The sequence below is a fragment of the Ursus americanus genome, chromosome 34 (genome assembly GCF_024610735.1).
Source record: "Ursus americanus isolate L20-20 chromosome 34, mUrsAme1.1.p, whole genome shotgun sequence".
Classification (NCBI taxonomy): Eukaryota; Metazoa; Chordata; class Mammalia; order Carnivora; family Ursidae; genus Ursus; species Ursus americanus.
This window is the reverse complement of record NC_142160.1, coordinates 752,985-767,999: the sequence shown is the minus strand read 5'-3', so window position 1 is coordinate 767,999 and position 15,015 is coordinate 752,985. Positions and strand designations below refer to the sequence as shown.

Sequence of the window (15,015 nt, the reverse complement as noted above, 5' to 3'; positions counted from 1 at the left end):
CATCAGGCTGCGCAGACGGACATCGCAGACCGCATCCCATCCTCCCATCCGGCAAGCTTCAGGACCGGCCCCGTCCCCGCCTACAGGGAATGGCCCCTCGTGCCCGCAGGGTGGGGGCTGCCGGGAGGGGAGGAGGAGGAGGAGAAGCAGCAGCAGCGGGATGAGGAAGCAGGTGGAGAGGCTCAGAGCCTCTGCCCTGTGTGGGTGGGCAGGAGAGTGAGCCCCGGCCCTGGGCTCCAGGGCAGAACGTCGGGCTGGGAAGGAGCCCAGGCCCTGGGGACAGACGTGCCCACTGGGGCCTCACACTCTGTGGGAGTCATGTCTTGAACAGTTCAAAACTGCAGCCTCTGACTTGCCCATCACAGGGCTCTTCCTGGAGACCTGCTGGGGACCCACGGTCCTGTCTCCATCTGCACCCAGACCAACCCCATGGCAGTCAGCCAGGCCCGTTCACACTCCCAAGACCACCCCGCAGCCCCCACCTCTCAGAGCAACCCCAAAGGAGACACTGGGGAAACCCGGGGCCAGGCCCTGTGGCCCCCAGCCCACTCTGCGGGCCCCTCGTGGCCCTGCCCTAGGCCTGGGCGCTCTTCCTGCAGCACCTGCCCAGGAGGGTGGTCTCCCAGGGACCTCCCCTCCTCTGACCGCTCCTCCATACCCAGGCACCACTCCCCACACTGCAGGAAACGTGGCTCCACACAGAGGTGATTCCTTCCCGCACAGCCTCAAGGCCCAGTCCAAAACCGGCAGTGGAGGCATGCCTCCCAGTCCTGCTACAGCCACAGCCTATGGGGCCCACAGCTGGCCCCGGGGCTCTCCCGTGGACTGCAGAGGACTCTGGGGGGCGGGGGCAGGGGCAGTACGCCCACCTCAGGGCTGCCCCGTGAGGGCAGGGCCCTGCCTGAGGTCACCATGGAAACCTGTGTGGGGGAACCCCTGGCTGCTGGGCAGGACAGAGCCCAGAGAACTCACTGGGGGGCTGGCCGGGAAGACCCCAGGTGGGCACCTGCTGTGGGGGGCCTAGTTTCACCCCTGACCCCAGCGGAGCGCCAGCATACCCAGTGGGTCAGTCCCAGCTGCCCCCTTGGTCTGGAGTTCTGGGACCTGCGTGACCTCCTGTGACTCAGTTTCCTCAACTGTCAGTGGGAACGTCCCAGACAGGGTGCCCCTGAGAAGAACCCACTAGACTTGAAGATGTAGTAGGCCTCAGTGAACGCAGAGAGCAGAGATCGGAGAAGGGACCGCACCAGGGAGAGGAGCCGGCTGGGCCTGGGCGCATCACTGCCTCCCCCACCTGTAGGGGTAGGACCTGTTCCGCATAGGCCTAGCTGTGCCCTCACCCTCTCCACCGCCTGACCAGGGGCCGGCCCACTTTGGAGGCCCTGCCCTGAGGCTGTGCCCAATTGCTGGCTGCCAGCATTTATTTTCACAGACCAGCACTGCCTGCTGCTGGCCAGGGGAGACAGGCACAAATCTCGGTCCCCACGTGATGCAGAGGCAGGCTTCTGTTAGCCTCTGTGGAGTTTCTCAGGGAGGTCCCACGGGGATACCCCCGGCGACCACTGGCCCCACCAAACGGGGAGGCGGGCTGCGGGGTCAGGAACCGGTAAAGGGAGGTGGAGTCCGGGGCCAGTCACAGTTCAGCTCACGCGGTACAGACGGTGTGGGGCGGGGCGACGGGAAGGGAAAGCATGCCTGCAGACCTCCATCGGGGGTCCCCGGGCAACCCCAGGAGCTCCTTCTGCCTTCCGGAGCTGAGTGTCCTGCAACAGACAGTCCACCTGCACCCCCGCTCCAGGCCACGCTGCCGGGCCTCTTCATGGACACATGCTGGGTGTGTGGGCCTGTTTCCTCCACCTCAGGAAGGTCCCTCCAGGGTGAAGTGCCCCGTGGCGTGTCCGCCCCCAGCAGTCTGGGAGCCCTGCAAGCCAGTAACAGCCTCTGACACCACCTCCCAGGTGGGCACAGGCCCTGCTGGGGTGGCTGCAGGGCCAGGACACCTGGCTGAGGCTTAGCTCATGGGGCTGCCAGGCCTGAGTCCCCACGGGCAGCCATGCTCAGGGCCTCCAGCCACTGCTGCCGCAGGTCCGCTGACGGGGTACTCAGGTACAAGGACTGCTGGGCCTGCTGTAGCCGCCACACGTGCCTGGTGTCTGGCCTCTCCGTGGGGTCCAACACACTCACCGTGCAACCAGAGAGGGGGATGGTGCGTGGCGGCCAGCCGTCCTGCAGCAAACGAGAGCTGGGTCAGCACCCCGGCCTCTGCAGTCCTGGCACCACGGAACAGTCTTTCCCATGGGAAGGCAGCAGAGGGGTGACTCTGAGCAGCCAGGGAAACTGAGGCCCGGGATCATAGGAACCAGAGCAGGGTTCGTCCCAGGCAGTGTGGCCCACCAGGCAGTGTGGCCCAGGCCCCTCTGGGCACTGTGGGCCTCGGACTCTGGGCTGTGAGAATCAGAGCACACCCCTAGCACAACTGGGGGGGGGCAGGTGGGGTACGCACCTGGCTTTCTCCCTGCCGGTGCAGCACCAGCTCCAGGGGGTCTGATGCCGGGATGGCGGCCCACACCTCGCTCCAGGCCGCACCGCTGTCCGACACCTGCAGGTAGCTGCAGACCAGGCTGGGCTGGGGGTCCACAGCCGCCGGCTTCTGGAGACACAAAGGGTGGGTCAGGGACAGCCTCGCTGCACGTGTCACCCTCATCTCGGGGGGGAGGGCAGGCCTTGCCTCCTGGGAACATGCTGGATAAGGGCTTGGGCCAACCTGACCCACCCCAGGGTCACCACAAGGGCCGGGGGTATCGGGCTGGACCCCTCTAGGGGACTGAGACTATGAGTGGCGCCAGGCTAGAAATAAAGAAAAAACAGGGAAAAATGGAAGAGCCGGAACCAGGGTGTGGCTCACAGGGAAGGAGTGTGTGTATCTCCGTTGAACACAAGCCTGCACCACGAACACGTGTACCACGTGCACACACACACACACACACACACACACACACACACCTGTCCTCGCACGAGGGACGCCTACAGCTCTGAGCACGGGCTGCAGAGGCTGCCAGGGACACCAGCTCCCGTCGGGAGGTTCCCAGCGTCCGGCCTGCCTACCTCGGTGCTGTGCTTGGGCTCCTCGGGGGCCGCCTCGGAGCTGGGGCTCTCGGGCACCGCCTGCTGCGTCAAGAAACACTCTCGGCAGACGCGGCTCTGCCTGCCATTCTCAGCCTTGAACTCGGAGCACTTCCCACAGATGACCTGCAAGGCAGACGGCACCAGTGACCCTGCCTCCCAGGGACAGAAGACTGCCCGGGAAGGGGCTGGAGGGGCCGCAGGGCCAGGAGGGACACAGCATGTGGAGGGGAAGGGCTTCTCCTCAGGAGCCTGGTCAGAGGGCAGGGACCCCAACGCTGGCCCCGCTGGCCATCCGGGACTTGCCTCCTCCCCTGGAGGGTCCTGGAGCCTGTGTGCATGGAAGGAAGACTGGGAGGAGGCAGCAAGCACATGGGAAGATGCTCAACATCACTAATCATCAGGGAAATGCGAACCAAAGCCACAAAGAGGTATCAGATATCGCCTCACACCTGTCAGCATGGCTAGTACCCAAAACACAGACAACGAGCACTGGTGAGGATGTCGGCGGGGACGTGGAGGAACCGACCCCTTGTGCATTGTTTGTGTGAATGCAAGATGGGAGAGCTGCTGTGGAAAACAGGTATCCATTCCCAAAAACCCTGAAAATAGAGTTACCCTACGATTTAGCAATTTCCATGACTTCTACTGGATTTCTATTTCTATGGATGGTTGGATTAGTGAGCAGGTGGATGGATGATGACCCACCCATCCATCCACCATCTGTCCATCGTCTATTCACCACCATCCATCCATCATCGCATCCAGCCACTCACCATGCATCCACCCATCCATCTATCCACTTACCTATCCACCCTCTGTCTGTATGTCCGTCCATCCATCCACCCGTCCGTCCGTCCGTCCATCCACCCGTCCGTCCGTCCGTCCGTCCATCCATCCACTACTCACACACCCATCCATCACCCACCTGTCCATTCATTTGAGGACTCATCCATCTACCCCTCCTTCCCCCAGTGGTCCAAGGTTTCATGCAAGGGCGTGACAATGCACACCACGCCCAGCACACTCGCTGGGGCCCCTGGAACACCAGTTCTAAGGAGCTCTGTGCTAAGACCCACCTGCTAACATACATTTCATTTTAATAACTTAACCGAGATACTTGAATCAACAACAGTCGTTTTACCAGGAATAACCTTCCCTTTCAATACTATCAACTTCAGAAGCCCATCCTCAAGAGAAAGGGTTTTGGGGGCCCTGTGAGGAGAAATGGAGATGGTGGCCACTTGGTGTGCCTCCTGCAGGTGGCCCCACATCTCACAGGCCCACCCAACCTTCAGCACCCTTGGAGCACCTGGATCCAAGCGGCAGGAGGGAGCCCCCCCACGACTGCACCCGCACCTCCCCGTCCCCACCGCCTGCTCACAGGGCAGGAGGTCACTCTCACCCCCTTCCTCCCAGGCACCCAGCGCTGAGCTCTGTGCTTCCAAACCTGGCACTTTGTCACCCACAACAGTGTTGGTCAGACACCGGAGCTGACCAGAGAAAGGAGATTAGCGTTGACGTCCGACGGGATGTCGCCTGTCTGCTCTGGGGCGCCAGCCCTAGCTCGTGCTAGAGGGGACGCCGTGCGGAGCTGTGCCCACGCACACTCACCGCCCCACACAGCTTGCACCGGTGCTTCCTCTTGGTGATGGAGTTGAAGGTCTCACCACAGCTTGTGCAGCCCTGCTTCTCCTTGTCGCGCCTGGTCTTAGCGGACCCTCTCCTGGGCTCGAGCTACGGGAGGCAAGTGTGCAGGGGCAGCTCGGTGAGCACGCGGGCAGGGCTTGCACAGAATGAAGCTGGGGCGTCGTCGCCTCAGCCCTGGCCCAGCCCTGCTCCCCAGGCTGCCCTGCGGTCACCATCACGCATGTGGAGGGTCTAAGTGGGTCTGGAACTCTGCCTGGACCGACCCGGCTGACATGGAGGCCAGTGACAACCTGGTGGGTCTGCAGAGACAGTGACCAGAGCCCACGCTGGGCAAACGGTCTGCCCCAGCGGCCCGGGAGGGGCGGGGGCGTCCATGCCCGGTGTGGCCCGCTCCGTGGCCCTGAGGCTCAGGGGCTGCCCTGGGCCCCCGTGAGCACTGGAGGGGTGGGTTGGGGCTGTGCTCCCCTCCACCTCCGCCAGGCTGTCTGGTCCTCCCACCCAGGAGTTGACAAGGGGAACAACAGGAAGTCAGGAAACACAATGTGGTTTGTGTTCACAGAGCTTCAACAAGCTTTAGGACAAGTCACGACAACACCATCAATGCGTTTCAGGGAGCGGGGCCAGATCTGCGGGAACCTCAGACCCCTGCAGAGAGAGGGGTGGGCTGGGAGGGCGAGGGCAGGGCTCCACTTTCCTCCTTAATCTTTACAAACAAGCACTTCTTTCCCTCTTTGTCAAACAAAACTCTGATGAGGTCCCAGACGAAGGGAGCAGCCCCCTGCATGCCAGGAGGAGTCGAGGCCACAAGGAGGGACGAGGTTTGAAGCTGCCCCTGGCGCCGCTGAGGGAGAAGGACCCAACTGCAGAGCGGCCCATGGCAGAGGGCCGAATTTCTGCCACAAAGGGGATCAATGAGTGGAGAGACGAGACTGGGGGGAAGCAGGCCCAGAGGCTCCTACTGGCCTTTTGCAGCCAGGGTAACTTTCTAGCGGGTTGGTCACCAAGAATGTCTTGTCAAAGAGGAAGAAACACGGTAAACAAGTAGAAAGCAGACCTGACCCCTGCCCAGTAGCTGCACCCAGCCGCACCAAGGACAGCAGTACGGGAGCTAGGTGGGGGGCCTGTGGGCCCTGCTCCCAGCCCCCTGCCCGTGACACCACTTGTGTCCAGGACCCCAGCACCACGGAGGCGAGGCCTTTCACATGAGCAGGGGGCAGGCGGGAGCAGGTACAGCACGAGGCTTCAGCGGGGGCTCAGCGGGGTCGCCAGCCGAGCCTCCGTTTCCCCATCAGGGGAGGAGTCGTACAAGGAGGGGGACAGCCCCCAGGCCCTGCCCTGCCCCTCATCAGCCATGAGACCACGGATGGTCTCCTCTCTGAGCCTCAGCATCCCCATCTGTACAGTGGGGTTAGCAACGGCTCCTGAAGCCCATCATAGCACGTGGATCCTGGCTGACTTTGCCAATTTCGCCTTATGTTCCCACTTCTCTCCACCCCACTCGGCACTCCTCTCCTGGAGACCGTCTCAGCACTGCTCAGGGCCAGACACAGGGGAGGGAGCCACCTGGGGCCTGGGCGCAGGGAAGGAGAGACGAGGGGAACATGGCCATCCCCGAGGTCTGCCATGGCCCAGCAGCCCCCCACCCTACCCTCCACCACCCCTCAGGGTGGCCCCACAGTCCCTGTCTTCCAGGTGAGGACGCCAAGGGCCCGGAGGTGGGAGTGGTCGGCAGCAGGGTGGCTGGGCCCAAGGGCAGAGCCACGAATCACTGATGCCAGGAGGCCATGGGGGCATCCTGGGGGAACAGAGGCAGGACAAGGGCCGGAGGAGAGGGCTGGCCCATGAGGGTTGGAGGCGGCGGCTGCGGTGGGGCTGGGGTATGAGGCCAAGATCAGCATCGCACAGGCCAGCGGGACAGAGGGCAGCTTCTGCAGCTTCTGCTGTGCAGGGCGGCTCGGGGTGTGGGCTGAGGGACAGCCCCACACCAGCTCCCCCGGTGCTGTGGACCATAGCCCAGCGTGCCCACTTGGGATGCTGCTCCAGCCCGGGCCGTGCAAGCTCCCAACACACAGGTCAGGAGCCCACCTGCACAGCGTGGGCCCGGTCTTCCTGGCTCCTCACACTCCCTTTCTGGATGGGTCATCAGACGCACACAGGAGAGGGGTGCTCAGGCCTTCTGTCTGGGTGTTGGAACATCGACAGCCTGGGCCGCGTCCTCAGGCAGGTAGAACCGTGGCATCTGCGGGTCTACACCCAAAGCACCCAGCCAACACGGGCGCAGGAGAGGCCTCTGCCCAGGGCGGGGGGCTCTGATTCACTCGGGTGATTTCGGTTCCACAGCACAGACGTAGGAAGAACATTCAGGTAAGAATCATGCCCCAAAGGTGGCTTGAAACCAGGCTCTGACGGCACCTCCCAGTTGCCCCTAGGTCCTGCAGGCTGTGGACACAAGCCCTGCCCAGCCCCTCTGCTCCTTCTGGGCAGCTCTGTCTGGAGCCCCAGAGGGTGGGCTCACGGTGGAAGGGCAGCGCTACCTTTGTGCCCTCTCAGGTGGTGGCCAGGTGGTGGAGGCAGGGCCTGGCTCGGCACCTTGGAGGGGTGCACGTGTCCCCCCACAGGTCTGAGCCCTGGGAAGCAATCCGTGAGAGCTACACGAGTTCTGCAGAGCACAGAAGGCTTCAGCCACCTTGCAAAACTTCCTGGCCTGGGCCGAGCTCCTCTTAGGAAAGGGGTGCTTGCGGAACCGTGTGTCTGAGGACACCAGGGCTCAGGGAACGACACCAGCAGACACGTGGGAGGCTACCTTCCTCTCTAAGTGTGCTAACAAAAAGCTTAAATCTGCAGCCAGCAAGAATCACTCTTTTGGGGTCAGAATGAAAACTCATTTTGGAGCACCTTCCACAAATGCACACCGAGCAGGTCACGGTCAAGCCCTTATGGCCAGACCTTCGCCCACACTGAGCTGCCCCAGGTCTACCAACATCTCCGCTCATAGCACACAAGGGGAGAAAAGCACCGGGCCACTGTCTGTTACTGTGTTTGTGTGTTGTGGGTTCTGGGCTGGTGCAAAGGCCCTGGGGCAGGGTGGAGAGAGAGAAGGGCGGGCCAGGAGGGTGAGGAAGCACCTCAGGGGGTTCATGGGCTGTAACAAGACCATCCCTCCCCCACTGCCCATGCCGCTTCCATGCTGCTTGCCTCAGTGACACTACTGGGGACCACATTCTGTAGCCAGCGCCAAGAGGGAGCTTCACTGCCTGAAAAAGGGGGTTCCTCCTGTCCTTTGGCCCCTACACCCATCATGTCCCCCAAATGCTCCGTCCTTCCCTGGGGCCCAAAGCTTCTCAAGGTATTCCCAACAGCCGGTAGCCCAAGGACACGGGTTGGGGGCCCAGGTTCTGCTCTTGTAAGGAGTGGGGCACTGCAGCATCTGGGTGCTCCTGTCCCGGGCCTCCCAGCATGGGCCAAGGTGGGAGACGAACGTATGCTTACTAAAAATTCAGCTCATGCCAAACCCTGCTCCCTGTGGCAAAGGAGATGATGGCCGCCCCTGGAAAGCCACTTCTGGTGCCCCCTCCCCAACGCAGGGTTTGGAGCAGAGACCAGGCCTGTCCATCAAGCCTCTCTCTAAAGTGGGGCCGCCCAGCACAACGACCAACCCACAAGGCCTGCACCACCTCACCGGGGGAGCTCTGGGCCTCAGTATGGAATTCAGGAGACTCATTAGCAGTTCTAGGCTGTCCGAGGGGCAGCACCAGCCAGGGGATGGGGCCTGGGAGGTGAGAGTGTGGGAGAGGAAGGGAGAGGCTGGCAGGCTGGAGTGAATGGGGGACTCAGGAGCAAACCCCTGTCTAGGGCTCAGGCTGGGGCTCGGGCAGACAGCCCCAGTGTGGGCCTCCAGCCCTTCCCCACCAACTTGTCCAGGAGCGTCACCTGGCAGCTTGCAGGAGCCACACTCCCCTGGTGTCTCGGGGCACAACTGTCAGCAGGCCTCACGACCGGTGGGCCAGGGGTCAGTAACCAAGCTCCCCTGTACTGGACGCTCCTGATGGGCCAGGCACACACACTCACCCTCCTAACGAATCCCCCACACAACTGACAAAGAGGAGGGGCTCCAGCACATCCACGGCCTGCCCCTGGTGGGGGGGACAGGACACAGGCTGCTCACCCCCCCCCCCACCTGCACTGGCCCAGGTGGAGAGAAGGTGAGCAGGTGTGGATGGGGGGTCTGGGGCACCACTGCCTTCCTGGGCCTGTAGGAAGGACCTCCCTCCATCCTCATGGGCCCAAGAGATGGGTCAGACACCGCCTCTGAGAAGCCTTCCCTGAGAGTGCCCCTGCCTGTCCTCCCGACCCCCAGGACCAGGGGGATGACCTTTCCTCTCCAGATGGCTGAGCTGCCTAAGGATCAGGTACCACCTTGAGTCATTTTAACCATGTACTTTCCACACGAGGTAAAGAACACAGCTGTGTGACGTCCACCCAACTGACCTAACAGATGCGTGGGTCCCAGCAGATGCCCCCAGCCCCCTCCCAACCGGGCCGGAGCCTATCACTGTGGGCACTCAGGGTACATGGGGGTGGCTCACCCCAGACCTCACCCCGGAGGGCTCCCTGGTCTGACCTCACCCTCTGCCGCCTGCCCCTGCTGAAGCTGGGGGATCACTCACCCCTGCAGTACCCCCTCCTCCACCGGCTGCCACCGCAGGCTCCTCGGAGCTGGCGCTCACCACCTGGAGGGAACAGAAACAGCCAGCATGAGGGGGCGTCCCGGGCCACACATGGGCATCCAGTGCAGCACTGACCGCCGACAGCACCTCCAGCCCTCCGTCTGACCACAGTCAAGAGAAAGGCCATCGGGGCCTGTGTTTGCTAGAAGTCTGGGGACGCGCTCCTCCCTGGCACAGTGTGGGACACCCCCGGAGGCCTGCAGCCCCCCCGCCCCCAGCGACATCGTGCCAGCCTCAGGAAGCGGTCCTGGGTTCTAGCTCCATCCTCAGGCCTTTTAGGGAGGGGGAAGCCTGCTCCTCGGGCACCACTTTGACCACAGAAATGGTTCTGAGTCCACAACGCCTCTGTTCAAAGCAGCCTGGGAGGGATGCAAAGTTCTCTTCTAAGAGATGTTCAGAAAGCAAAAAAATAGAGTAGATCTGATGCAAACATTAAGGGGTCGATAAGGCCGTGGGGAGGGCCAGCCAGGCCTGGCGCTGGGGCCATGGGGCTCTGGGCCGGGCTAGGCTGGGCATACCTGGTTTTAAGAGTGCCTCTGGTGGGAGGTGGGAGTGAGGAACCCTTACTCTGGAGGCATGAGTGGTTGTACCCACAGGAGAGGGCTGCGGCCCGGGGGCCCCCCAATGGGCAGCTGCAGCTGACTCCCCACTCCCCGGCCCTGGGCAGGGACCTGCCTCCTGGCTCCCCTTGGCCCCCGGGGTGGCTCTGTATGGGGACAAGTGAGCTGCCCCTGCTGATAAGATCACAGCCCCACCTTACATGCAGCTTCATGCAGGTCCATTCCTCCTGCCTTCACCTTGTGAGGCTTGGCCCCCCATGTTGGTGCTCAGCAAAGGACAGGCAGTGAGCTCTGCCCACCTCCCAGCTCCTGGTCCTTGACACAGGGAGAGTGCAGGGACCAGCTTCCCTCTGAGATGCCAGCCCTTCCACAAGGGAGCTGGAGCATATCCCCTCCAGGTCCCTCCCTCGCCCCTAGGGTGCTGGTGCTCACAGGGGAATCTGGAGCGAGGGAGGGGTCCTCCTCGTGACCAAAGGAACCACTGAAAGCCTTGAAGGTCTGGCTGTTCTGCTTGTGCCTCTCGATGGTGGCCTCGATGACCTGAGACAAAAACCACAGAGAACAAGGGCCCTCAGCAAGCTCGTCCTGGAAGGCAGGGATTGTGCAACTCTGTCCCCATCTGGGTTCCCAAATGTCCCCAACCGACCGGACACAGGTCCAGGCCCAACCCACATGTGGCTGGGTGCAATGCCAGTGTTCCAGGCTGCCGTGGATGCTTCCCGGACACACTACGTGGATTTTTGGACACGGCTCCGTTTCCTGCATCGGCATGTGCCCCTCATGTCTGTTTGAATTTCCTTTTTCTCTCGTTGCCCAGGTTTCTATGAATTCAGGAAGTCATGGGGCCTTCCCAGTTAGCGCTGTGTCAGGCTCCTTGCCTCAGCCTCTGCTCTGACCTTTCCCCTCGCAGGCTATGGTCTCTGTCCCCTGTAGCTGGTCCCAAGTCTGCTCTGGCTGCCCCAGGACACTGACCATGTCCCTGCCTGGCTGCTTCTGGAAGCATAGGACCCACTCTCTAAGTCCAACTGCTCGTCCCATGGAACCCGCCGCTCCTGCTGGCTGGCAGTGGGGAGAGGGTGATGGTCCCCTTGGGCCCCCCAGACAGCACAGATCCACCCCCGGGGTGAGGGCCCTCCCTGCTTGCCCGGCTCCAGCCCTTGGCGTTGGCTTATTTACTGCGGTGCTAAACAACTGAACGGATTAAAAGGCTGGTGGCGTCTGAAGGTACTTAGTGAGGGTACTTCATCACTTCAAGACAGACAGACGGGTGAGCAATGCCTGGGGAGTCACAGGGCCGCTCCATCCCTTGCTCCAGCATGAAATGTCCACACTGCACAGGAATTTGGTCATCTGAATACTTTACAATTCTAGGAGCCTCACCTGAATCCATTCTTTTTTCTCCTCTTCCGTCCTATAATAACAAACACGGTATCTTATTAACCCGATCTTAAACACTTCATTAACCCCCAGGCTCCTCTCAGTCCTGGGGCACATGCCTGAGCTGCTCACAGCCTCCAAGGGCAGCTCAAGGCCTGGAAGACCATCCTTGAGTGCGCTAGTACACTGGGCAGGTGTGTGTCCAGGTGTGGTCAGGTGGTCAGATGTGGCTAGACAGGGTCATGTATAGTCAGGTGTGGTCAGGGGTGGTCTGCAGACCCCTCTGCGGTGGATGCAAATCAACACCTCACCGCCCTGGACCACAACAAGTCATTACAAAGATCTCACACTGCTGGTGGAAATGAGAGGCTCTCCCACACGCTCCCCCAGTGAGAGCACAAGCCTGGCACCAATTGCGGGGGTGGGGTGACAATGGCCCCTAAAACCTAGAGCAGATGTGCTACCCTTTGACCGACGGTTCTACTTCAGGAAACATCCCGGCAGACAGAAGGACGAATACGCACAAAATGCGGGTAAGGACGCTGCTTGCAGCACCTTTTGCCACAGCAACCCAGAAGGAGCCTGGGTGCCTGGTCGGTGATTGTGATGGAGAATTACGCTGCTTCCGGAAACGGGGCTCAGATATGGGATGATTTCTAGCAAATTAAGTGAAAAAAGCAAGAAAAAGAATGGACTATATGGTAAACAGCTGTGTGTAATTCTAAAACTCGGGACATGTTTGTGTACGCAGAAGTTCGGGAAGGACACCTCAGAGGTGGGTAAGAATGTCTGCTGGTCGGGGGAAGAGGAAGGCAGAGGCTCAATTTTCATCAACTTCCCTTTAGAACTGTTCTGTTTTAAAATACAAATAATGAGTAAAATGAACCAAAAACAGCACACCATGAGGTTATCCTGTTTAGAAAAGGAAGCCTCAGCTAAAACGTCAGGTCGCAGCAGATGCTGGGACAGCCATCGTACCGAGTCTGCAGCTCCAGGGACCGTTTCCTTCCCATTATGATGAACGTGTGTGCTGCGTTTGGCTTGATGATATCCTGCACCTAGACGCACAGGGGCCAAGAACAAAACAAACAACCGGGCGCTTAGCGGGCCCTGAGCGGCAGCCTCGTGCTCTCAGACACGGTCTTCCTTGAGGAGGGGGCACAGGTGACCCAATGGGCGGGACACCGGGGAGGCTGGTCCATGAAGGAGGGCTAGGACCTCTCATCCCCTGCGCTTGGAACGGTGCCGGCCAAACCCTCCCACGTTCAGGACGTCCTGGCAAGTCGGCCACCAGCCCCAGACTAGGGGAAGCTCTGCCACCGTGGCGGCACCTGAAGGCCTCTGAGAGGGGAACGGGAGTTTTAAAAGGGCCACGAGGCTCTGTACCACTCTGCAGGGGTCTCTGATCCACCAGCCACCCCTCATCCCTGACACCCCACCCCAAGACACTTGGCTGGATGTGGCCCTCAGGCCCCCCACTGTCAGCACCACAGCCGGGCCATAGGGAGATGTGGGCCCACCCAGAATCTGGGATCGGGCCTCATAGCAGGAATTTCCCAAATGCCCCAAAGTCGAGAGCGTCTGTGTTAACACGTCTAGTTACCCATCCACCACCGATTTCTTACATAAAAACACCCACGAGAATGATTTCCTCTAACAACGAGAAAAAACGTTTTCTTCCGTAGCTTTTACTTGTAATGCTGTTTGTTAAGCTGAGGCTCAAGGAATTTCGAAGTAAGAAGTAATTTTTCTTGTATCACTAAGGCAAACCTTCACATTTTAAAACAGTTTAAGTACTTGACTTAGTACTTGTGGAGTGGTGGTTAAGTGAAAGCCCTCCCACAGGAGAGGGGGCAGATTGCAGCTCCTGTGGCCCCTGTGCTGGAGACAGGGAGAGGCTCAGGAGACAAGGGACGGCAAGGACAACACGTCGTCCGGACCCTGGGCCTGCAGAACCTCATCTGGACCCCAAGACGGCTCAGGAGAGGAGAGAGCAGCGACCAGGGGACCAGGGACGAGGCAGGGAGGGCCCCCTGTCCACTTTCACCCCAAGCTTCGCTTTCGGGTCTGTAAATAGGGCTCTGAGCACCAACCTCACAGGGAAAGAGGCTGGCCCGGACTCTGGTGCTGTCCTTCGTCCTGCAGGCACAGGGCAGCAGCGCCCGGGCACGGAGGCCAAGTAGAGGGACGGGGTCCTGCTCAACCACGCACAATGCCAGGCCGAGTGGCCCTCAGAAATGCTCGGGCCACAGGTGGGTCACAGAGCCAAAGATCGAAAAGTGGGTGGCAGACCAAGGGCACAGGGGTGACCCTCCAGCAGCCAGAGCTCAGCGTCCCCACCCTGTCGCGTGCCCTGCCAGGGGAGCATGTGAGAGGGAAGGGCTCACCCACCTGGAGGCCCGAAATGTCCATCTTCTCCCGGACACTGAACTTCTGGCCCATGAGCCGCAGTTTGGGCACACAGTAAAGGATCATGCTATTGAACTGCAATCGGGACAAGTGCAGGGTGAGGGGTGCCTGGCACCCCCGCAAAGGACGCCCCACAGAGAGGAGGCCAGGCGTGGCTCTGGGGCAGGGCTGGGCAGGGCGTGCTGCATGATGAAGGGGTGTGGCTGGCAAGCCTGGGCGTGGCTCCGTGAAGGAATGGGGCGAGGGCCGGGGCGTGGCTCTGGTGAAGGGCGTGGCAGGCAGGGTAGGGCGGAGCTCTGCGGTGGGGGCGTGGCGAGCAGGGCCGGGGCGGGGCTCTGGCAGCGAGGGGAGGGGCCCTGGGGCGGGGCCTGACCAGGAAGAGGTGGCGGTCCTGCGCAGTGCCGTTCTTGGCCGACAGCTTCTGGATGGGGCCCTCCTTGATCAGCTCGTTGGCGGGGTTGACGATGTCCTCCTCCCCGCCCAGTCGCTCGTACACCTCCAGGAGCTTGTGCATTTTCTCCTATGAGAGACACAGGGCTCAGGCCCGCGGCGGGCGAGGTGGGGACCGGGGGTGAGGGGAGCCCCCGCCTGCAAGCGTGGCCCGGAATCGGAACCAGGACGAGCTCACGGCCTGCTGACAGTGGGATGGGCGGGAAAACGCGGGGTGACGCTCAGGCTGGGCACTGAAGCATGGACCCAGGTTCGCCCGCAGAGAACGGCTACCACCACTGCTGCGGGCCAGGCTGTGCCCACACACAACGTGGGCATCAGCTCGTTTAATTCCAGCACCCACTCGGGAGGTAGGGGCCGTTTTATTCCCAATTTACCGACCAGGAAACTGAGGCATGGACAAGTCCAGTGAGCTGCTGGAGGTGTTTCTGCTAGAGAACCAGGATGGCCCTTCTTATGGTCAGAGGAGGTATTTCAGGTGCTGGGGCTCTCGCCCTGGACCATCATCCCTGCCTGTGGTGAGCTTGCCTGGTTTCCTGTTCCACACTCAGACCATGCGGCCCAGCGCCCTCATGACCAGACCTCTGCAAGTCTGCAGGTCCTCTCCCTCTGGCCTCAAGACCGACTGGGTGGTCAGTGGCCAACCAAGGCCCCTGGGTGTGATAGGAAACGGGTGGTAGCCTGCGGACCCAGCTCTGAGCCCAGAGGCCATGGGCCCT

At 61.4% G+C, this 15,015-nt stretch overlaps 1 protein-coding gene across 1 annotated transcript in view; it reads right to left on the bottom strand.

Moving 5' to 3' along the window:
• Window positions 1-1,388: 1,388 nt before the first annotated feature.
• Window positions 1,389-15,015, bottom strand: part of FGD3 (FYVE, RhoGEF and PH domain containing 3) — a 34,791-nt gene continuing 21,164 nt past the window's right edge. Inside the window, exons 9-18 of the mRNA XM_045772562.2 lie at window positions 14,220-14,366; window positions 13,829-13,921; window positions 12,416-12,495; window positions 11,441-11,471; window positions 10,493-10,600; window positions 9,441-9,503; window positions 4,738-4,860; window positions 3,106-3,249; window positions 2,504-2,650; window positions 1,389-2,226 (exon numbers count right to left, since the gene is read on the bottom strand). Coding sequence (XP_045628518.2) covers window positions 2,017-2,226; window positions 2,504-2,650; window positions 3,106-3,249; window positions 4,738-4,860; window positions 9,441-9,503; window positions 10,493-10,600; window positions 11,441-11,471; window positions 12,416-12,495; window positions 13,829-13,921; window positions 14,220-14,366 — 1,146 coding nt within the window. The 3' untranslated portion in view covers window positions 1,389-2,016. The remainder of the gene's footprint in view (window positions 2,227-2,503; window positions 2,651-3,105; window positions 3,250-4,737; window positions 4,861-9,440; window positions 9,504-10,492; window positions 10,601-11,440; window positions 11,472-12,415; window positions 12,496-13,828; window positions 13,922-14,219; window positions 14,367-15,015) is intronic.